The 24,419-nt window shown below is 38.0% G+C and overlaps 1 protein-coding gene across 11 annotated transcripts in view; it reads right to left on the bottom strand.

Moving 5' to 3' along the window:
- Window positions 1-3,427: 3,427 nt before the first annotated feature.
- Window positions 3,428-24,419, bottom strand: part of LOC122667035 (sugar transporter ERD6-like 7) — a 43,053-nt gene continuing 22,061 nt past the window's right edge. Inside the window, exons 1-18 of one of the 11 annotated variants that reach the window (XM_043863202.1) lie at window positions 17,450-17,778; window positions 17,050-17,112; window positions 16,811-16,900; window positions 16,652-16,711; window positions 16,477-16,542; window positions 16,269-16,334; window positions 16,058-16,133; window positions 15,834-15,898; window positions 5,781-5,873; window positions 5,604-5,684; window positions 5,382-5,466; window positions 4,676-4,719; window positions 4,531-4,593; window positions 4,385-4,444; window positions 4,247-4,300; window positions 4,053-4,112; window positions 3,857-3,971; window positions 3,428-3,645 (exon numbers count right to left, since the gene is read on the bottom strand). In XM_043863202.1, coding sequence (XP_043719137.1) covers window positions 3,527-3,645; window positions 3,857-3,971; window positions 4,053-4,112; window positions 4,247-4,300; window positions 4,385-4,444; window positions 4,531-4,593; window positions 4,676-4,719; window positions 5,382-5,466; window positions 5,604-5,684; window positions 5,781-5,873; window positions 15,834-15,898; window positions 16,058-16,133; window positions 16,269-16,334; window positions 16,477-16,542; window positions 16,652-16,711; window positions 16,811-16,900; window positions 17,050-17,112; window positions 17,450-17,650 — 1,461 coding nt within the window. In that variant the 5' untranslated portion in view covers window positions 17,651-17,778 and the 3' untranslated portion in view covers window positions 3,428-3,526. Of the gene's footprint in view, window positions 3,646-3,856; window positions 3,972-4,052; window positions 4,113-4,246; window positions 4,301-4,384; window positions 4,445-4,530; window positions 4,594-4,675; window positions 4,720-5,381; window positions 5,467-5,603; window positions 5,685-5,780; window positions 5,874-5,957; window positions 6,023-6,177; window positions 6,254-6,376; window positions 6,443-6,584; window positions 6,651-6,759; window positions 6,820-6,918; window positions 7,005-13,266; window positions 13,528-13,738; window positions 13,854-13,934; window positions 13,995-14,132; window positions 14,187-14,269; window positions 14,330-14,417; window positions 14,481-14,562; window positions 14,607-15,268; window positions 15,354-15,473; window positions 15,555-15,651; window positions 15,745-15,833; window positions 15,899-16,057; window positions 16,134-16,268; window positions 16,335-16,476; window positions 16,543-16,651; window positions 16,712-16,810; window positions 16,901-17,049; window positions 17,113-17,449; window positions 17,779-24,419 lie in introns of those variants that run through there. The other 10 variants (XM_043863201.1, XM_043863199.1, XM_043863200.1 and 7 more) reach the window with 10 other exon arrangements.

Raw genomic sequence — 24,419 nt, 5'->3', positions numbered from 1 at the left:
GCAGAGCCTTGGCTTTACCCTATTCGTCTTTTTTTTCCCTTTCAGATTTCTTCCAAATCTATCTAATCTCAAGCTAGATTCCTTACTGATTCTTTCTTTCAATCATTAAATAGATCACGTTTTCGCTCAAGTTCTATCATCCTCTCCCGATTGATTCCAATTTCAGCTCTTAACCTTCCGTAATTCTGATTCTAGGGTTAGGGTTTCGAAAATTTTGGATCTCACTCTGTTCGCAGCCGAACTATCGCTGTCGTTTTTTTTTGTTCCCCTTTCTTACTTTTGTCGTTCGACCGGCTCTAATTTTTCAGATTATTTCAATCTTCTTGAATTTTGAGGGTTTCCCTAGAATCCAAGAAGCCGCTCTCTCGCTCCTTCTCAATCTCAGTCTAGATGACGATAACAAGGTGGGTTTGGTCGCTAAGGGTGCCATTCAGCGTGTGGTTGGAGTTTTGCAGAGTGAGGGTGGGACACCCAACTGCAGGGCTCTTGCAACCACCATGCTGAAGAGTCTGGCCGTGGTGGAAGTGAACAAAGCCACCATTGGTTCCTACCCTTTTCTGCACATTTTCAGTGGTGATTGTGCTCAGATCGCCGGAGAAGAAAGAGATGGGTGGAGGAAGATGACAACGGAAAGCTGGTTTTGGGAGAGATGGGTTTGGGCTATGGTTATCTCTCATAAGGGTAAAATGGTCAATGTCAATTACTGAAAGGTAAAATAGGATTTTAGAAAAGTTTAACTACAACTAACATTTTACACTTGACGGTAGGAGCTCATTTGTAAGTCGTTTAAATTCCAGGTGGGTGCACGTAAAAAGTGAAACTATTTCGGGTGCTTTGATATTGTTTCAAAATACTGGGGGTTGCATGTAATTTACTCTTTTATATAATATAACAAAATAAAACAAAAATATAACAAAACAAAAAAAAAAGGGGGGGGGGGTCCGAGACAATCGGCCGCGACTCCCTGAGCGGGGTAGAACCAGGGAACTGCTGCACCTCTTTCATTTCTTCTTCTTTTTCTTCCATTTTACTATTGTTTTACATTTTCTTTCTCCTTTATTCCAACTATGGCTGCCGACCTACATTTCTTCCCCAAAACCCATCAATTGAATCCCATAAAAAAAATCCAGCCGAGACTTCCACCTTCTCCTTTTCTTCCTTCCAACAACCGAAACCTTCAATAAAAACTCATTTCCATCACCCAAAACCCTCTCCATTTCCTTTCACTTCTAACCTAACCCACATCAAAACCACCACCGATGCCATTTAAACCCTTGCGACCCTGAGTTTCCTTTGCTGTTTTTCGGAATGATAGATTCAGAAGAGAAGATCAATTGTTGCTCAAGAATCATTCATATTGTGAATCGAACTGGGAAAGAATCGTGAATAGGTGAAATACTGAACGCAGGGAGAGCTCGTGAAGGGACCAGATTGCGGGCAGAATTGAGCGAGCTCTACTGTTCGTTGTATTCTTCTCACTGCAACCAAGCTTCGCCGGTGGCTTGGAGCTGGCAGCCATACTCCGTTAACTCCCTCAGGTAATCCTCTCCATCAGAATCCCTTTTCCTTGCTGCACTTATTTTATTTTGTTAATATTAGTTAGTTTAATATGGTAATTCCCTAATCCCCTTCCGTGTGGGCTGGTTTTGTTGGGTTTGATTTAGTACAGTTCTAATTAATCTTGAATGTTTTTGTGAATTAGACTTCAATTAAAGGGTTTTTGTTTTGGGCCCAGTGGGTCCCTGAATTTCAGGCATGGGTCATTGCGGATTCGGCATAAGCTTACCCGAATTTTAAAATTTTCTGGTTTTGGCTTTACGCATTGATCAGGGGGATCCTTTGGGTTCAAATGAAACTAATTGGTAGACATAGGTAAGTTATATTATTTTAATCAATTGAAGAATTGGATTTGACTAAATCATCACAAGGTTACGAACCAAACCATTAGATGCTTGCTGAGACTGAATTCAAATTGCACGGTCTCCTTTGGGTCCAATCAGAATCAAGAATGAGGTTTAATTTGTTATCAATTAGTTTCTTTGGTCTTACAGGCCTGGACTTGGATCAATCTATGATTTAGGCCCAGCCCTTTGGGCTTGGATAATTAGTCAGTGGCTTATTTGAGCTGCAATGGATAGGGTTGAAATTGAATCCTGATTTGGGTATTGGCTTTCGGATCGATACTGGTTTTAGCTATATGGGATCGACGGGGTTTTAACCATATTCTGATTCGGGGAATTGATTCAGTTTTGGATTCGAGTGGCAATGCGATTCGGTCATTAGCCTTTGTCGGTATTGGTTGGAACCATGTCATGTGTGGGGAGGACACACTTGGGCTTTGAGTGCAAAATCTACTAATTAAGTAACCCTGGTGTATGTGCTATTATTGTTCACATCAATTGAACTCCAATGGACTCACTTCCTGTAGATAAGATTCAATTAAATCTAATTCAAATCAGTGGAACTCAGTCCACTTCAAGGAGATCATTCCAAGTCAATTTAATTGGACCAATTTTGGGTTCTGGCTGGCCCACAAGTCAGTCTACACTTCTTATAACATAATTAGGATTTAATTCTAGATTAAAGTAATGTAATTCTTCATCATGTTTGCCATAAATATTTAGTTTGGTTGTCTTTGATTAAACTAGCATATTTTGCCATCTCATAATGTAAAGTTTATATAAATTGACATTATTAGTTTAGTTTTAAATTTATTGCATGCTTAGTGTAATTAGACTAATTTACATGCTTAATCTAGCTTTGTTAAATTCCATACATTCTAGTACGGTATAGAATTTAGATACATATACATACTTAATATATACTATAGATTAGTAAAATGTATCATGTTACTTAGTATATATATACTATAACCTTAAAACTCTTAGCACATTTAATGTAATTAGCACATACTTGGCTATCTAACATAGGATAATTAATTGATATAAGTTAGTTAAAAGCTTCAATAAAACATTAGATCAATTAGCATCTCATAATATGTTTAAACACCTAACCGAGGGCTAGTTTAAAGTAAATGTAATCAGCCTAATTAGGTTCCATAATACATTCAATCCATTAGGTTAGTTCCTAATCAAGGTAGGATTGAAGTTTAAGTAGAATAGTATTCTTTCTGCAAATCCTCTTAGGAGGTGTTTACAATGTTCATCGTTTAATGATAAGAGGAAAGCTTATTTGAATTTGAAATTTGTTTCAATCTTCCATCTTTGTTTCATCAATTTTGACTAAAGTCCTTGGATTACCAAGGCCGGAGTTGAATCTTCTTTGCCTGAAAGATATATACATTCCTGGATTTAGAACGGAAAACAGGGAAACACAAGTACAGTTTTTATTCCTTTTTTGTCCTAATCTATACAAAGATTAAAAAAAAATAAAAAATTAAAAAAAATAAATAAAAATAAAAAGATACAATGCAAAACAACAGGCTGTCAAGAATTCAGACAATGGCTTCTTGAGGGAACTCCAATTTTTTTCTGTGTCTTAAACCCCTCCACTTTTCATTGTTTCCCTAGGCAGTGTTAATGGCAGCCTGAATTTGCTCCAGCGTTCGTCCCTTTGTTTCGGGCACTAACTTGGCCACAAACAGGATAGCTATTACATTAACTGCTGCGAAGATGGAAAAAGTACCTGAAAACCATACAACCACACCAATAGGTAGCCCAAAATAAGGTTATTATGGTTGCTGTAACACATCAATTGAGGTCCTACCATAGAAAACACAAATAGACATGGCAAAAAGAAATATTTTGATATCCACAGGCAAACTTGACTTCCACTTTGAAATTCTCAACTAAAATTCTCTTTTCCTTAAACTGGAATAGATATCACTTCACCTTACCATAAGAGCTCCAACTCATTAGGAAGTTGAAGGAATAAGAAACTGCCCATGCCCCAATCCAGTTCATCAATGTCGCCAAGCTGCCAGCTGTTCCTTTAACATTTATTGGGAAAATCTGCAACCAAAAGCAATGGCATGATCCAATGCACAGAAATGTTGCAGGTAGGAATTATGGGTTTTGCAAATATTGAAGTACCTCAGACATTATAACCCAAGGGGTAACTCCCATTCCTGATGAGAAAGATCCTATATATACCTGCATTTATAAAGCAAGAATAGGCAAAATTGAAACCCAGATAACAAGGGGAAAAAACAAGAAAAATAAGTCTGTGCAACAAATAATCAGTATTTTCTAATAATTTTAATATTTGCACAGACTACTTTCATTACCATCATTCCAATTACAGCAAGTAGAGGGGCTACTGTAGGTGCCAATTCTTGGACCTGATTCACAAAAGCATCTCCAGGCTTTAGATTACTAGAAACCAAGGCCTTGAAAGTGATTAAGGTTGGTAGTTTGGCAATTACCGTCAGATAAAAGGAAGTCCCAACTAGTATGGAGCCTATGACCTGCCCCGAAGCAGAAACCTAAAATGACAAACGTAACAACTTATATCCGTGAAGGAATTCTGCAATAAGAATATCTACCCAGGTCATTTTATATCACGTCATACCAGTAGAAGGAGTCTTCTTCCAGCTTTATCCATCAGGATTGCACACAATATAGTTACTATAACCTGCAAAACAGGGTCATCTAAATCAATTCTATGGACAGAGGTCCAAATTTTAAGGAGCATTAAAGGAGAGAGAGTTGAGCACCTGAAGAATAGCATAAGATACAGTGCCAACATCAGCAGAAAATCCTGAGAGATTACAGATACAATGATAATCAGCATATCTAATTACTTGCAGACACAAAATAAATGAAATAAATACTGGTTACTTCACCCAAATACTGAGGAAAAGAAAAATCTCAAAGTTTGGTTCTTGATACATTCCCAGAAAAATGGGAAACCTTTCCAAGAAAACTTCTACAAATTGATTAGAGCTTCCCAATATAAAATTGGAATAAGTGTTCCAAAAGCTTTGAAGAGCATAAAGGTCTGACTTGAAACTATAGCTCAGCTCTATCGAAAGCAAAGCGGAGTGTCTATATGTGTTAAAATGATGCCAGCCTCTCTCTTCTCCAAGGTTAGTGTATCAGTGCAGATCACCCAATCCATACTGGTATATCAACTGCCACTAGTCCAATCTGAACAGTAGGGTTGGCCGGTCCGTGATCCATTGTACATTTTAATGATATTGTATTATTTTTATAGGCTTCCCTTTACCAGCACAAGCAGTATTTATAGGTGATATTGACTAAATTTAGACAGTACTAGCTGTATCTGAATCTCAGGAAGTGTTGGTTGAGTAGGATTGATCAATCCATGATCCATTTTAGCTGTGAGACCATTCTAGTCCCTAATACCGATACCTTAGTCCATGCTTCTAGAGAAATTATTTTAAGCTAGACCTTCTGTACCTGCAGTTACAAAAACCTCGCTCACGTAAAAGGAGACTCCTGTGATTCCCCCAAGTTGTTGAAAGAGCATTAGTCCAACTGCAATCTGATCATCGAAATTATTTATTTATCAAAATTTAAATTTCAGAAAAAGGAAGACAATTTAACATCAAAAGTTAGGAAATCAATTTATAATTCAACACAGGTTTTTGTAACTAGTATTTGAGTTAGAAATATATTTACAATGAGTGAGCGCAAGTATCTTCTTTGAAACAAATCCACCATTTTGGCTTTAGGGAGCTTTTGAATAGTTTCCACATAATCCTGCATAGAATTGTATAGCCCCTCATCACATTTATTTCTTATAGAAGTCATATTACAGTTCAAAAGTGTATTAGTATCTTAGAGTTGAAAAAAAACCATAATGTCCGCTGCTTCCTCATAGATATCAACATCCTTGCCACGAAGTTGTTGTAGAGCAGCAACAAAATCTTTCTGGCGTCCCATCTTTGCCTGCCACCAAGATATTCTATGCCCTTTTAACTCATTATTGTTTTTCATTGGATGTGTTGAAATAATGTTACTGAAATTGCATACCAGCCATCTGGGGGACTCTGGAATGAAAAAGATGCCCAAAAGCAGGATAAGACATGGGACAATTCCTGCAACAATACTACATGTCAATCCTTTGTCACTATGGCATTCCTTCCATGCTTCTTCAAGTTTATATTTCCGTGCTAAGATTTTGCAATATCTTAGAATCCTTAAGGTAATTGAATAGTGAAAGGATTAATTAGCTAGACTACATGAATATTACCAACTAGAGCCAAGGTCCGCCATGTCAGAACTATCCCTATAATGAAGTAGATGGAGATTCCACAGCAGACCATAACCTGCAAAATCAGGGCAAAGTAAAATTTTCATTGATCAGTGACACATGATATTAAAATAGAAACAGTATGCATGTTCTGATAATTTGAATCTTATCAAAATTTTGAGTGACAGGGTCTCTCAACCATATTGACTGCTGTTAGGCCTCCTCGAAGATCTCTGGGCGCAATTTCAGCAATGAACACTGGTACCTGTTCATCCATTTTACTATCACATTAAGTTTGTAACTGAAAGTACTATGTCATCCACACAAAATATCTATGTCCAAAAGCGAATTACTGAAATGGTTTGTCTAATGCATTAGACTGCTAAAATCTAAAAGAAGAAGTGTACCACATAAGAAAAGATTCCCATTCCATATCCCAAGGACATCCTGCCAATATTCAGTGACAAAGCTCCCTGTGGAAGAGTCAAGAGGTAGATTGCGGTCATGATATTAATAAAAGGCAAGGGGGAAATCCAGGTTTCAAAATTGCAAAAGGAGTGAAGAACTGGGAATTAGATAGACCTTGGCAAAGTAGATGGGAAGCCATCCTACAATGCAAAAAATGGCTGAAATTCTCATTGCCTGCTAACATGACATGAAACAAGCTCTCTTTAGAAAAGATGGGTTATACAGGCTAATGCTTGACACCACTAGATCTCATTAGAAATTCCTTTTGATTACCCCTTTCCGACCGATGAAATCTGCAATTAGGCCACTCATGATTGCACCAAACATTGCACCAAATGTCAAGATAGAGCCATACATTGAGTACTGCATTACCAACATTCCCAAAAAAAAAAAAAAACAGGAATTGGAGTCAATAAGTTGAACAGTTGATGTATTTAATTTCTTGTCTTGAAGTGCTTTTACAATCCACTTGCTTAGAATATAATTGATCAATTAAATTCAATCAAATGAAAAGAACCTCTGCCACTGATAGATTAAGCTCCTTCGTAATAGCAGACTGTGTTGGTGATGAATATCCCATCTGAACAATAAGGAAGATAATCAGAAATGCAACAAAATTCTACCAAAACTGGTCAGGTCCGGGATATAATACAGGGAACAAGTCTTGTTTTTGCCAAGTCTGTAACATATTTCAGAACTCTGTGAATGAAACTTTGATAGTTACCAACTCTTAAAGTTTGAAAGTTAATATACAAAGATTAACCTCCTCTGGTCACTGTTTTTATCACTACTAGTTCAGCCAATTTGAAACTCGGCTTGATTTCCAAATGGATTGTTATTCAGGGTTTCTTTTTTCGCCCAAATTCACAAGCAAGTTGTTATCAAAACCAAAGAAAGAGGTAAGGCTCAGCACTTACACATGCCCCATACTCAAAAGCACCACAAACAGCGACGAATGTGCTAAAGTAAAGCATCCAGTAACATTCCTTATTCCTTTTGCCGGAAGCTGCTTCATTTTCACAGGTTGATTCATCCTTGGAGTGTCCTTTAAGTGGCACTCTTAACTCTTCCAGCAACAATCTGTTGTCACCATGTTCCATGTCCTGTTCAGTGCTCATATTTGTTTACTATCTATCTCCTTAAAAAAATTGAAGAAGAATCAGATTTGGCAAAAACAAGTAAAGGGAAGCTTCCAAAGTTTCAAGAGAAAGGCTAAGCAAATAATCAAAGTCTGCAAGTTTTTTTTTGGTTTTTATGGGCAAAAGAGAAAAGTTATATTATTGTAGAACATAGAAAAGATTACATCTGTTTTTAAGAGACTGTAGGCTAGCTGTCTGGTAAGAAAGTTTGGTAAGAGAGTTTAGTAAGAGAACGGAGTCTATCATCTTTATCTCTAATTTTCTTTGGCGAGTAAGACATGTACTGGTTGTATTAAATGAATAAAGTGCATTCAGATATCAACCGTACATTTTAAAGTGGTATAAAGTGAAGGATGTGACCCAGTAAGGGCCAATGATAGGCAGCTCGAATGCCGATGGCTTTTCAGTCTTTGACTTGTTGGTGATAGAAGATTGGAGATACTTCTAGTGTACCTACCTTTTTTTTTTTTGATAATAATATCTACTGTACCTACCCGATACGATTGGACACAGTCTTTGACTTGTTGGTAGGGGTGTCAAAAAAACCCGTTTAGCTCGAGCCCGTCCTAATCAGCCCTGAGCCCGGACAGAGCCTGGGTTCGGTTTTTCAATCTGTAGGGCAGGTTTGGGTTTAATATTTTCATGATCTTGGCAGGGCCGGGTCTCGAGCCTGGGTTAAGGCCTCGGGCTGAGCCTGGCCCGGCCTAGTCCGGCCCTGTATTATAGCATTAATTAAAAAAAATATATATACAATGGTATTCCCTATCAAGCCATTGTGTAGAGCCAAATGCCCAAACCCTAAATCTGAATATCTCTAATCGCTAAAGGCTCAGCCGCAGATGCTTCCTTCGGTCTCCTACTCTCCTTTGAGCTTCGTTGAATACCTTTAAGCCTTCAGCTCTCTCTCTCTCACGCAACCACCCAACCTTTGTTTAAGCTTTGAACTAATAACAGAAATGGGAGGAACCCTACCTAGCAAATCCCTTTAGAATCCCCACCACAGAACCTTGGTTTTCAGGGAAGTTCTGCAAGCATGAAACCAGAGCTACTGTATTGAAATAGGTCTCGCTATGTTGTGCTAAACCCCTTTAGTTTTAATTATATTTTTTGTTCTGTGATTCTTTTTTTCCCTTTATCTCTTTGTAGATTTTACTTCTTTTCTGTCTCTTTCATTTTATTTTTTTTTCATTTTTCTTTCTATGAATACTTCCCAAAAAGACAACCTCCTAACTATAAATTGTTAAGACCTGCAGTCTCATACCTCCCAACCATCATCTAGCAAATGAAACTTATCTTCGAAAAGAAGTTTGTAAGTCTCTTTGTTCCTCCCCTCTCTCTCTTTTCTTGATCAATATTTGAGGGACGGAGGAGTCACCTAATTGCTAATGGCGGAAAGGTTTCACCATTGGGCAACCATGTGGTTTTCTCCAGCACCTAATTGAAGGGAGAAGGGAGGATAAGGGAAGGAATCTCTTTAATTGTGCTTGGTGAACTGTAAGGGTTTTTGGGATTTAAGATTAAAAAAAAAAAAAAAAAACAATAGGTTGTTCCTCTATTCCTTCAACTTGTCGTAAAGTAACATCAAAATTAACTAAACAGGAGAAACAAGACCATTTTTATGAGTTCTAATCCTTTTTGGTGTTCTGGAGTTGCTTTGGTCCAAGTTCTCTAGTGGGTATTTGATATTTCGTTTTGATTTTCATCATTTTCTACCAATTTTTATACAATAGGTCCAGAACAAATATATCTGAAATAGCTGCTAACTATCTGGGTAGTACTGACAAGATTAAAGAAACAAGTAGGACAAATACCATTCAGGGTGGTCAATCTTGCCCGGCCCTGTCCAATCAGGGTCAATCAGGGTCGGGCCGGGTTAGGGTATACCCTGGTAGGGCTGGGCCTGGGTTGAGAGATTGTAGGCCCTGGCAGGGCCGGGTTGGGTTTGGGCCGAGTTTATGATCCCTAGGGTTGGGCTAGGGTTTAGAGCAAGCCCGGCCCATTGACACCCGTACTTGTTGGTGATAGAACATTGGAGATACTTTCACTGTACTTACCGGATCAGGGTCGTCTCCAGGGAGCCCAACGCCTAGGGGCATCAAGTGGTTGAGCTGTGCCGCACATATCTTGGCACATGCCTAGGGATGTGTGCAACACAGCCCAACGGCTGGCAGCACCCTGGGCGTGCTGGGCTCCCCAGAGACTAGCTAAATTCGTACTTATCTAATAGGATTGGATTGGAAAAGAATTCTGTCCAGCCATGGCGGGAATTCTCGTTGGAGCGTCCAACCCCACCTTGCTAAATGACAGCAAAAACATGGGTGGGGTGGTTTCCAAGTAAGGGTGTCAATTTGGGACCGAAACAGGGAACCGTCCCAATACGGTCCCGCTAAAACCCGGTACCAGACTGTTCCATTAGTAAATGGGACGGTATTGGTATCTGATTTTGGTACCGAATGATAAATGGGACGGGACGGTTCTGGGACGGGATTTCCAACGGTACTAGTGCGGAAATACCAATTAGGTACCGGATGGTACCGAAACTACTAGTACCGCTTAAAAAGAAAGAGTATATAAGATCATTTTTAAAATAAATAAAAAAAGGGTATAAGAATTACGACTCATTAGGGTTTCACTAAGTGCCTTTTGAATACGAAGAGGAACAACAGGTCAATAGCCGTAGCTTGAAGTCTCTCCTCATAGAATCGGCTACAATGCTACTCCCTCCTCCCTCCTCCCTCGACCAACTGCATCTACCAGGTTCTTCCTTTTTGCACTTCGTAATTTGTACCAGACTACCATTTGACATGTGTGATAAATAAAGTTTTGTTTGGGAAAATCAAAGAGGAAACATAATGGGATTCTTCCATTTTGTAGGACTTCTCTAGATTTAAAAAAATGAGAAGCTTATTACATGTGATCTTAGGGAGTTTGAAGAAGTAAAACTATGATTTCATAATTAAAGTGGCTTTACAAAAAACAGTAGACAACTTAGATTTCATGATAGTGAAAAAATTCCACAACACTAATAAACCCGCATTGTTAGAAAAAATTAAATTTTTTCTCTCTTTTTCTACAGTGCCTAGAACCGTTTAAGAACCGGTACCGTCCCATCCCGCTAGTAATCGGGACTGGGATCTAGGTTTGGTCCAGTTAACTAAATGGGACGGTACTGAAATTGGCATTTTTGGTACCAGTACCGTCCCGTCCCATCCCAAATACCAGGAACCGTCCCAATTGACACCCTTATTTCCAAGTGGACTGTCCAACTCCCACCACAATTGGACAGGAGCTAGGTCCGATTGGATTCCACAACGCACAGGTTACAAGCTTTGAACCAACAATGAACAACCCCTTCCATTCCATTGCGGATTCATCAGTCAACTTTCAATGTCAACTATCTTTGTTTGATCTTTGCACAAGTTCTAACAAAAATGGAGGACACAAAAGGGTCTTTAGCTTTGTTATAGATTAGCCAAGGAAAGGAAAGGATGAACCCAACTCTTCAATTCAACACTTCAGGAAAAAATGTCGTAGTGCTAGCTATAAACACACAATTAAACGCAACGGTTAAATCTCAGCCGTTGAGATTTAAATGTAAATCTTAACCGTTGAATAAGTTAAGGGTAAACCGGCTAATCCACTACCCTTTACCGGATCGGATAGTAAAGTAACATATTGAAAATTTAAAAAAAAAAAAAAAAAAAACTTCTTTGGCATCGAGGAACGAAGGTTGAGATCTCTGGTTTTGGTTGGGAAAGAGCTGTTTTTCTGGCGATTCTTCTCCGTAGGTTAGATGTCTATCCCTTTACCGGTGATCCTTCTTCCTATATTGAAGTGTTTGTTAAGACATCCGATGTTTATACATATAGCGTTTTATATCTGTTTCTCTGTTTCTTTCTCACTTTCTTACTTTATGGTTTATAAATCTCAAGTTGAACAGTTCGATCTGTTTAGCCGGTGATCGAATTATGAAATTTCCTCTTGATATAAGAGGGAAGAGTAGCCGGTAGAGGGATTAATCATCATTTCTTAACGATTTTGGCCTTTCCATTTTGCCGAAGCCCTAGATTTGCATTCCCCCAGATCCTGATCGCAGCTATTTTGCCAGCAGGTGATTCCATTTTGCCGAAGCCCTGGTACATATGGCTGAATGAGGTATTTCATGTTGCTACTAACTAAGTGAATTCTTTGCCTGCTTTATCTTTAGTATGTCTAGAGTCTCGACATTTTGATATGATGCAATTTTTCTCTGAGCATATGATTGGCTTATCTTATTTCTGGTGCTTCTATTTCATGTTGCTATTTAGTGAATTCTTTGCCTGCTTTTTCCTATTTCTAGTGCATCTATTGGAAAAAATTTGTTAATAGCTACCTATGGTTGAAAATCCTGAAGTGGGATTTGTTTGATATCGACAGTTTTAGGTCTGGGATCCATTTCACTATTACCATATGTACTAGATTCTCTAGATGGAGTCAAATGACCAAGAAGATTTCAAAACTTTGAAAGTTTTGAAGAAAACTAGAAGAACAATAATGCCCAATCAGAATTGATTGAATTAGGAGAAAAGAAACTGGAACTCTACAGTTTCTCCTTGCTCATGTACCATCTTCCTCCCTTTCACAGTTCCTATCATCCATGGAAAAGAAAACAAAAGTTAAGCAAATAAAAAAACCAAAAGAAAGGAAGTTAAAAGGAAAAGGATTCCCCAACGCTTTAGTTCATAGCACAAGAAAGAAAGCAACACCGCAGAGGCAAAACGAAACCCGATTAACGTCACCAATAGGGACGACAGTAATTACATAGCAAAGAAAGCCGGAAAAAGAAGAACGGCACACAATAACACTCTAATTCAGAGCAAAAGAGAAAATACACAGTATAAACAAGAAGAAACAGATCAACGTTGCCAATAAGGACAGTAAAAAGAAAAGCAAAGAGCAAAGATAAGCACCAGAGGTATCTGCAGCTCGGCAAATAAGGCCACAATAAACCAAAAAGCAAAGGAGGAAGACAAGGGAAGCGGAAATGAAAAGGAGACAGAAGGGAATAAAGGAAGGCGTCCAAGAGGTTGAATTCAGAAGGGTACCCCAAATAAATACTGTCAGGCCCTGGGATATGCTAAATCCAATCTAGGGAAGAGGAAGGAAAAAAGGAAAGTGATGAGATGGGGGAGAATGTGTTGGGAAGAGCAAAAGAAAAGTCAGGAACGAAGTGGGAGGAGGGGGGAGGAAGGGGGATCGTTTCTAGTGAGCATCTCCATGATAGCCACTTAAACTTCTACTTTAGGTTGCTGCATTGCATTGTACAGTGGTTTGTTGATGCCGCTGATTCTAATGGTGCAACTTGTTATTAAAGAAAACAAGACTATCATGTTAATCACAAGCAAGTTCAAAATGGTGAAGTGTAGAAACTTCTTCTTTTTTTTTTAAACTTTTTCTTCATTGCCACTAGCCTCAACTCTTTCCAGGGACAGTTTTTTGTCCTTTTTTATCCTTCTATACAATCTATACAAAGATAAAAAAGGTACAATACAAAACAGCACGTTGTCAAGAATTCAGACAATGGCTTCTTGAGGGAACTCCAACTTTTTTCTGTGTCTTAAACCCCTCCACTTTTCATTGTTTCCCTAGGCAGTGTTAATGGCAGCCTGAATTTGCTCCAGCGTTCGTCCCTTTGTTTCGGGCACTAACTTGGCCACGAACAGGATAGCTATTACATTAATTGCTGCGAAGATGAAAAAAGTACCTGAAAACCACACAATCACACCAATAAGTAGCCAAAAATAAGTTTATTATGGTTGCTGTAACACATCAATTGAGGTCCTACCATAGAAAACACAAAAAGACATGGCAAAAAGAAATATTTTGATATCCACAGGCAAACTTGACTTCCACTTTGAAATTCTCAACTAAAATTCTCTTTTCCTTAAACTGGAAAAGATATCACTTCACATTACCATAGGAGCTCCAACTCATTAGAAAGTTGAAGGCATAAGAAACAGCCCATGCCCCAATCCAGTTCACCAATGTCGACAAGCTGCCAGCTGTTCCTTTAACATTTATTGGGAAAATCTGCAAACAAAAGCAATGGCATGATCCAATGCACAGAAATGGTGCAGGTAGGAATTATGGGTTTTGCAAATATCAAAGTACCTCAGACATTATAACCCAAGGAGTAACTCCCATTCCTGCTGAGAAAGATCCTATATATACCTGCATTTATATATCAAGCATAGGCAAAATTGAAACCCAGATAACAAGATGAAAAAAACAAGAAAAATAAGTTTCTGTGCAAGAAATAATAACAGTATTTTCTAATAATTTTAATATTTTCAGACTACTTTTCATTACCATCATTCCAATTACAGCAAGTAGAGGGGCTACTGTAGGTGCCGATTCTTGGACCTGATTCACAAAAGCATCTGCAGGCTTTAGATTACTAGAAACCAAGGCCTTGAAAGTGATTAAGGTTGGTAGTTGGCAATTACCTTTAGATAAAAGGAAGTCCCAACTAGTATGCAGCCTATCACCAGCCCCGCAGCAGAAACCTAAAATGACAAATAGAACAACTTATATCCATGAAAAGGAATTGTGCAATAAGAATATCCACCCAGGGCATTCTATATCAGTTCATACCAGTAGAAGGAATCTTCTTCCAGCTTTATCCATCAAGATTGCACACAATATAGTTATTATAATCTGCAAAACAGGGTCATCTAAATCAATTCTATGGACAGAGGTCCAAATTTCAAGGGGCATTAAAGGAGAGAGAGTTGAGCACCTGAAGACAAGCATAAGATACAGTGCCAACAGCGGCAGGAAATCCTGAGAGATTACAGATACAATGATAATCAGCATATCTAATTATTTGCACACACACAAACAAAAAAATGATATAAATACTGGTTACTTCACCCAAATACTGGGGAAAAGAAAAATCTCAAAGTGTTGGTTTTGATACATTCCCAGAAAAATGGGAAACTTTTACAAATTGATTTTGAGCTTCCCAAAATAAGATTGGAAGAGGTATTCCAAAAGATTTTAAGAGCATAAAGGTCTGACTTGAAACTATAACTCAGCTGTATCGAAAGCAAAGCAGAGTGTCTATATTTGTCAAAAGGCTGTCAGCCTCTCACTTCTCCAAGGTTCATGTATCAGTGTAGGATTGCGCAGATCACCCAATCCATACTGGTATCAACTGCCACTAGTTCAATCTGAACTGTAGGATTGGCTGGTCCATGATCCATTTTACATTTTAATGATATTATAGTATTTTTATAGGCTTCCTTTTACCAGCACAAGCAGTATTTATAGGTGATATTGACTAAATTTAGACAGTAATAGCTGTATCTGAATCTCAGGAAGTGTTGGTTGAGTTGGATTGATCAATCCATGATCCATTTTAGCTGTGAGACCATTCTAGTCCCTAATACCGATACCTTAATCCATGCTTCTAGAGAAATTATTTTAAGCTAGTCCTTCTGTACCTGCAGTTACAAAAACCTCGCTCACGTAAAAGGAGACTCCTGTGATTCCCCCAAGTTGTTGAAAGAGCATTAGTCCAACTGCAATCTGATCATCAAAATTTAAATTTCAGAAAAAGGAAGACAATATATCATCAAAAGTTAGGAAATCAATTTATAATTCAATACAGGTTTTTGTAACTAGTATTTGAGTTAGAAATATATTTACAATGAGTGAGCGCAAGTATCTTCTTTGAAACAAATCCACCATTTTGGGTTTAGGGAGCTTTCGAATAGTTTCCACATAATCCTGCATAGAATTGTATATAGCCCCTCATCACATTTATTTCTTATAGAAGTCATATTACAGTTCAAAAGTGTATTAGTATCTTAGAGTTGAAAAAAACCACAATGTCCGCTGCTTCCTCAGAGATATCAACATCCTTGCCACGAAGTTGTTGTAGTGCAGCAACAAAATCTTTCTGGTGTCCCATCTTTGCCTGCCACCAAGATATTCTATGCCCCTTTTAACTCATTATTGTTTTTCATTGGATGTGTAGAAATAATGTTACTCACTGAAATTGCATACCAGCCATCTGGGGGACTCTGGAATGAAAAAGAGGCCCAAAAGCAGGATAAGACATGGGACAAGTCCTGCAACAATACTACATGTCAATCCTTTGTCACTATCGCACGCATTCCTTCGATGCTTCTTCAAGTTTATATTTCCGTGCTAAGATTGTGCAATATCTCAGTGTCCTTAAGGTAATTGAATAGCGAAAGGAATAATTAGCTAGACTACATGAATATTACCAACTAGAGCCAAGGTCCGCCACGTCAGAACTGTCCCTATAATGAAGTAGATAGAGATTCCACAGCAGACCATAACCTGCAAAATCAGGGCAAAGTAATTTTTTCATTGATCTTGATCAGTGACACATGATAATTAAATAGAAACAGTATTCATGCATGCATGTTCTGATAACTTGAATCATCAAAATTGTGAGTGACAGGGTCTCTCAACCATATTGACTGATGTTAGGCCTCCTCGAAGATCTTTGGGCGCTATTTCAGCAATGAACACTGGTACCTGTTCATCCATTTTACTATCACATTAAGTTTGTGACTGAAAGTACTATGCCATCCACACAAAATATATATGTCCAAAAGCGAATTACTGATAAGGTTTGTCTAATGCATTAGACTGCTAAAATCTAAAAGAAGAAGTGTACCACATAAGAAAAGATTCCCATTCCATATCCCAAGGACATCCTGCCAATATCCAGTGACAAAGCTCCCTGTGAAAGAGGCAAGAGGTAGATTGCGGTCATGATATTAATAAAAGCCAAGGGCAAATCCAGGTTTCAAAATTACAAAAAGGAGTGAAGAACTGGGAATGAGATAGACCTTGGCAAAGTAGATGGGAAGCCATCCTGCAATGCAAAAAATGGCTGAAATTCTCATTGCCTGCTAACATGACATGAAACAAGCTCTCTTTAGAAAAGATGGGTTATACAGGCTAATGCTTGACACCACTAGATCTCATTAGAAATTCCATTTGATTACCCCTTTCCGACCGATGAGATCTGCAATTAGGCCACTCATGATTGCACCAATCATTGCACCAAATGTCAAGATAGAGCCAAACAGTGAGTACTGCATTACCAACATGCCAAAAAAAATTAAAGAATTGGAGTCAATAAGTTGGAACAGTTGATGTATTTAATTTCATGTCTTGAAGTACTTTTACAATCCACTTGCTTAGGATATAATTGATCAATTAAATTCAATCAAATGAAAAGAACCTCTGCCAGTGATAGATTAAGCTCCTTCCTAATAGCAGACTGTGTTGGTGATGAATATCCCATCTGAACAATAAGGAAGATAATCAGAAATGCAACAAAATTCTACCAAAACTGGTCAGGTCCGGGATATAATACAGGGAACAAGTCTTGTTTTTGCCACGTCTGTAACATATTTCAGAACTCTGTGAATGAAACTTTGATAGTTACCAACTCTTAAAGTTTGAAAGTCAATATACAAAGATTAACCCTCTCTGTTCACTGTATTTATCACTACTAGTTCATCCAATTAGAAACTCGGCTTGATTTCCAAGTGGGTTGTAATTAAAGGTGTCTGCTGTCGCCCAAATTCACAAGCAAGTTGTTATCAAAACCAAAGAAAGAGGCAAAGCTCAGCACTCACACAAGCCCCAAACTCAAAAGAACCACAAACAGCGACGAATGTGCTCAAGTAAAGCATCCAGCGACATTCCTTGCTCCTTTTGCCGGAAGCTGCTTCTTCTTCACCGGTTGATTCATCTTTGGAGTGTCCTGTAAGTGGCACTCTTAACTCTTCCAGCGACAGTCTGCTGTCACCATTTTCCATGTCGTGTTCAATGCCCATATCTGTTCACTATCTCCTCAAAATAGAAGAAGAATCAGATTTAGCAAAAACAAGTAAAGGGAAGTTTCCAAAGTTCTAAGAGAAGGATAAGCAAATAATCAAAGTCTGCAAGTTGTAATCATTTGGAAATGACCCTATTAATATGTATTGATGGGTACCCGTACAAATAAAACACTACCACCTACTTGAAAAAGTGAGGAAAACATTAAATAACTTAAATCTTTCTTTAAAACTTCCCTTCAAAGCAGCCATAAATTACTGTAATTATTAATTTGTGAAGACTGAGTATTTAGAAATTTTTTTTGTTTCCCTCCAATTTTCTTTGGCACGTTAGACTCGTAATGGTGTATTAAATTCAGAAAAAGCATTCAGACAGCTATCAGAGCGAGGCAACTACCGTAAATATCAGAGCGAGGCAACTACCGTAAATTTTAAAATGAAATAAAGTTGAAGGATGTGACCCAGTGAGGGCCAACGATAGGCAGCTCGAATGCGATGGCATTTCACAGTCTTTGATTTGTTGGAGATACTACTAGCTCCTTCTGTACCTACCCAGGGACAGAATTGGATTCCACAACGCGCAGGTTACAACCTTTGAACCAGCAATGAACAACCCCTTCCATTCCATTGAGGATTCATCAGTCAACTTTCAATTTCAACTATCTTTGATCTTTGCACACGTTCTAAAAATAAAAAATGGAGGAGACAAAAGGGTCTTCTTTAGCATTGTTATAGATTAATTAGCCAAGGGAAGGAAAGGATGAACCCAACTCTTCAATTCAACACTTTGTTGGTGTTAAAAGGTCATTTTGGATATCTATTCTGTGATTAGTGTTTCTGCTGCAATCAGTTACAGCAGCAGCTATCAGTTTGCGTGTTCAAACTGAAAATTATTTAGAGATGGATTTTAGTCTTACTGAAATATCCAAAGACTCACTTGTTCTAGTTTAGCTTGTGATGGATCTTCATGTAGAAACCAAGCCATGTTTCTTTATTTTATTTTAGGGAAAAAGAACGCTACTTGGTCGCGTGGCTAGCGTAGCTCATGCACTTAGACACAATAGTCTAGGGATGCAAAGTTTGTCCTTGATGATCCGAGCCTGCCTTGAGCCCGAACAGGGCCTGAGTTGAGATATATTAGCCTTGAGGGTGGGTCAAGGTTGGAAATTTCTGGCCTTAATTCTACGTCGGGCCGAGCCAAGGTTGAGGCCTCATGTTGAGCCCAGCCTAGCCCAACTCAATCTTGTTTCATTCCTACACAATATCGCCCTGTCCCCATGGAACAACGAAAATTCCGCCCAGATCGATGCTTGTGCGTGTACTCCCATTGGCCAACGTGCATGTGCAGACTCTAGAGGCCCAGACAACATTCTCTCGTCCTTTATTTTATTTTATGGGCAAGAGATTTTTACTTGGTCGCATTGGTTTCAACACAAGTGTCTGGGCCAATGGGGGATCACACCTAGGTATCTACTCAAAGAGTAGAGGCATCATTTCATGGTGCCATGTGAGAGGACATAGAAAACACTACCAAGTAGAGATCTTTTTACCTTTATTTTATTTATTTATTTTTTTATGAAAATGTAGTTTTGAGATGTAAACAATAGTATTTCTGGTAAGTAAAAGATGATTTTTAGAATGTACTATAAAAATAGGAAAAGAAGGGGTAGGACTAAGGAGAAAGAAGAATTAAAATAAGGGAATTAATATAATTTAGCTTAACATGTAACTTTTGTAACTGGGCATCTTTTTCTCTTCTCCTCCCCTAAATAAATTATTCTCCAAACACACACTCAAAAAAAAAAAAAAAAAAAAAGGTGGGGTGGGGGAGAAAAGAAAAGGGGAACATATTCGTATTTTGTATTCGTTCCTGTCTCGTGCCCTCAATAAAATAGTAATTTCAAAATTCAAACCAAAAAATAAAAAAATCTACAATTACCCATAATCCAAGGAGAAAAATGAAAAGATTTGAGGAAAACCAGAAACTGAGAAGTATATTTAATATTGTATATCTTTTTCATTTTCTTTTTTAATTTTTTGATGATTTTTTTTTTTCTTCTTAATTTTGCTATTATGTACCTTGGTATCCATTGTGGGGGGAGTGGTCACTAGTCATTAAAACAATTTTCTGTCATCGGCAATGGGTCTACACGTCGGCGTACATTCACATCTTACAATAGGCTCCTATGTTTAACGAGGAGAGAGAAGAAATAGACTCTCATAAGGTACGAGGGATCTTTATAAAAACAAAGTAGTCTCTCCTTGTATGCTCTTTGGATGCCATGTGTCCTTCAAAACAGAGGCAACTCTTTCTTCCGGTTTAGTCTCTGATTGTTAATTTTTTTTTAGATGTAATAAGTGAACCCACCCAACAGAACATAAATGAGACTCCACCTTCTCCACCGACCACACACGGGACCATTTCGGAACATCTCCAGCGACACAGCCCTCTGCATCTCCACACAAGGCTGTGTTTCACCTACCAGGCACAATAGTGTAGGTACAAACGTCGCGCTGCGGAATTGGGACCCTTTTGGGGGTCCGCACGGGCTTATCGGTGAAGTTGGTATCCCTTTATCTTTCAACTCAAATATTTGATTGAGTCGGATTGGTTTCCTAAACTGGTGATGGAAAAAATGCATATGCATAATAAAAGAATGGATTCACCACCTAGGTTGTGAAGGGCCTAGAACTCTGAAGATGTAGCCCAAATCTCAATTAAAAGATGGGGCTACGATTGATTCCAAATTATCTTGCCAAAGAATGGGTAAGAGATTAGGTTACAAACATGGGAAGGTTTTACGCACCCCACTTTGCCAGGAGGAGTCGATCCTTCATGTTAGATGCTTGGATTCTCTCAAAATATGCAAAGTTAACCTATGATTGATATACCATACATCATAAGAAACTAAATATATATGCAAACCAACATATTATGATAAATTACCAAAATGCCCCTGGAAGGTATAAATATAGAAATGTATGAAAATGCACATTTAAATATCATCATTGATAGGAATATGAATAAATATATTAAAAGCATAAATTTAAGGCATTCAAAATACCTAAAATACAGAATATCATGAATTGATAAAAATTACACAAACACCCCCTGGTGCGCATAATCAACATCTCATGTGAAGAAAACCATATTTAAACATCACCATTGATATTAAATATAACTAAGCATATTAAAACATGTATGTAAGACATTTCTAATGTCAAAAATGCAATCTAGCATAATAAGAGAACTTAAGATAAGTAATCATTAAATCAGAGACTGCACTCGATTTAAACGAGTTGCCCTTTGAAAGTGATTAGGTCTAACGTAGTTCCAAACCACTATTTGAATAAAGCCAATGATTTTAAAACATGATTAAAATCATTAATATCATATATGAGACATTCTTAATGTCAAAAATACAATCTAGCATAAAATGGAAATAATTACACACGCACCCCATGGTGGGCATAAATGCATAAAATACAAATAAAATCATGTTTGAACATCAACATTGATTTAAACATGACTAAATACATTATCAACATGCACATGAAATATTTCAAATACTAAAAGGGCAACTAGCCTAAAATGACAATAATTATCAAAATACCCCTAGAAGACTGAATTATAGAAAAATCACATTTAAGCATCACTACTGCTATTAAACATGATTAAATATGTTAACAAAAACATATATAAGATATTCCAAATATCTAAAGTGCAATCATCTCTAAATGACAATAATTACCAAAATGCCATTCAAGGGCAGAATTGGTATTTTATTTGAATAAAACCATATTCAATTATAATCTTTGATTAAAATATAGATATGTGAGACATTCTAATGTCGAAAACGAGATTTGACACAATTATCATTTTTAACAAAATACCCCTGAAAAGCATAATTGGTATTTTTATGTGAATAAAACCGTATTAAATTATAACGTCGAAAATGAGATTTGACACAAAATTGTCATATTTACCAAAATGCCCCTTAGAAGGCAAAATTGGCATTGTTATCTTAATAAAATCATATATAGTTACATTTACGTTCCAAGCCTGACAAAACGGGGTGAACATATTTTTCAGAAAACGGATATCGTGACGATGCAGGGATCGACAGGTTTTCTTTTAAGGAAAATGTGACGGCGTAAAAGTCGAAAAGTTAAAATCTCAAAAAAGCAAACAATGACCGATGATAGGCAAAAACCTATTTCTATCGATCAGATCGACAACTGAGGGTAGACATAGTCAGTCGGATCATAATTTTATGTAATAAATTTAGAATGAATATGTCATGCAAAACAACATAAAAAATATTAATTTACACTAAAGCATGTACTTTAATGATTTACATTAAACCCAATGTAAAGTTAAAAAATACCTGAATTGCGACGGCGTTTCCACACTACTACGGGATTCACCGATGAGATGCGGGTAGAACTCCAGCCTATCAACTGGACCTTCGATGGTGGCGCTCGGATAGAGCTTCGGCTAAGGAGTGCTAATTAACAAAGCTTAGAACAAAAAAAAGATAAGAACCTCTCTTAAAGAAGTTCGACCAAGGTGTGCAAGCAAGCAAGGGTTCGACCAAGGTGTACAAGCAAACAATAGGAGGTTTGGCCAAAGTGTGCAAGCAAGAAAGGGGAGAGAGGGGAGAGTTTTTTCTTTTAGAAATGAAATTCTCAAAGTAATTCTGGATCTAAGAGAGGTGAGACCCCCCTTGCCTCCCCTCCTATTTATAGTTGAATTAAGGAGGTGGGAGAAGAGATGAGAGGAGCAAGGGAGGAGAGAGATATTTATTATTTTATCCTGCGTAAAGAAAATAAAGGAGATGGTAAGGGAAAAGAGGAAAAGAGGAAAAGAGGAAAAGAGGAAAAGAAGAAAAGAAGGGGAAGGAAGATCTTTGAAAAGAAGATTAGGGGAAGAGTTTGCTTTGACCTCCGCCGGTTCCTTGTTTCTTTTTTCTCTCTCTCTCTCTTCTCCTGTTTTCTAGAGGAGATGACAGGATGAACTGATCCGTTTTCATGAACAGGGTTCTTTCTGGCTCCTTTTCCATCAAGCTTGCTCTCCCGTGAGTGTTACAGCCTGGTGGTGTTAAGTGAGTCAAAAGGGTTGATTAAAAAGATTGTCTATTTACTGAATTGGTAGGGGTGAAGATGAAGAGATGTGGGGTGAGTAAAAAGCTAACGGACAAATGGGTGGAGAGATGTGATTTGGGTGAAGAGATGTGATGAGAGTAGAGAGAAGGAGAGAGGTACCTCCCTCTCACGTATGAATTAAGAAGGAGATGACTCACCCTCCCCATAAAGGCCGAGAAGGACTCTCGGCCTTTATGGCTTGGTGGGCCTGGATCGGTTCGGATCGGTTCGAAAATGCATATTTTTCCATTTTTGAAATAATTTCGTATAGAGTATCGAAAATTGACGAGTAATATATCGTTGAAATTTTTTTTCCGAGTCTTATCCAATGGTGCAAGGGAGTGCAATTTAAGTGAATAGAATATTAAAAAGGTGAGGGTTAATAAAGAACTAAAAAAAAAGATTTTTTTTGAGTGTAAAATTAATTAAAATTAAGATAAAAGAATAAAAAAGAAGGAGAAATAGACATAGATGGAAGATCCGAGTTCAGATCTGCTACTCACACCCCCATGGAGGGTTCAGATTTGTCCCCACCCATCCCAATGTGGATAGCTGATCCGGATTCGGAAGATCCACCCTATATTTAATAAGGATAGAGAAGAGAGACTATTAAAGGAAAGTTTGGCTTATATTCACATCTTACAAGGGATTCATATATATAATGAGGAGAGAGAAGAGAGATGTGATAAGGATGAATACCCTCCTGTCAATACGTGTATTTCTTTTAATGTTTTTTTTATTAGCTGCTTACAATTTTTCCTCCATTTCCTTTTAAGTCCCAAACCCAACCACCCCAAGATGAAGGTGGGAATCAACTGATGAAGACATTACCAACTACATGATAGGGTCCCTTACCAACACATTAGACTGTCATCTTCAAAGTTTACAATTGTAGTACCAATCAGTGTTCCAAGAATCGGAATAGCATCAGTTGAATCGGTTGAGCATGATCCTGCAGATTCTGATTCTCTATTGTGTTTTATATGATCCTGCAGATTCTGATTCTCAATTGTTTTTGATTGACTAGGAGTGGAATAGATCCTATTCGATTTTCAAGTCATTTGGTTTGTGCATTTCTTGGGCATTGGGTTTGCTCGAGAAGAGCCGGATCCATATAGGAGAGTCGATCCCTTGATCTCCCGAGAGTCATGAATCGTTATCCCCTCTAATTCGTTGCCCCTCCAATTTCTCTAATTCCTCACATGGGGATGAAAATGACCACCTACCCCTGCCCAAAAACACTACCCAAGGTGGGGTCCATTCCCTCCCTATTAGAGGAATTGGAGGTGCCTACGAATTGGAGGTTATAATTATTCTAGGGGTGATGCACTCAACTAACAAGCCACCAACCAATTGAGCCAGCAGTTGTTTGCAACTTCACATTTTCTTTCAATTGCTCATTTTATAAGTTGAAAGTGACATATCATTGTGTCATTATTATTATTATTATTTTTTTTTTGGTAGAAAGAAGACTTATTTATTTATATTGCGAGAAGAACGCCTGGAATCTGAGAGACAGAGCTCAGTCAATCAAAGAGTGGAAATTGGCCAGCTTGTCTCGCCTTCGCAAGCTAGAGCCTTCTTGGCCGGGGAGTCAGCCACGCTGTTAGTCTCCCTGGTGTAC

The sequence above is a fragment of the Telopea speciosissima genome, chromosome 7 (genome assembly GCF_018873765.1).
Source record: "Telopea speciosissima isolate NSW1024214 ecotype Mountain lineage chromosome 7, Tspe_v1, whole genome shotgun sequence".
NCBI classification, from domain to species: Eukaryota; Viridiplantae; Streptophyta; class Magnoliopsida; order Proteales; family Proteaceae; genus Telopea; species Telopea speciosissima.
Note: the sequence above shows the minus strand (reverse complement) of the source record. Positions and strands in the feature narration are given on the sequence as shown.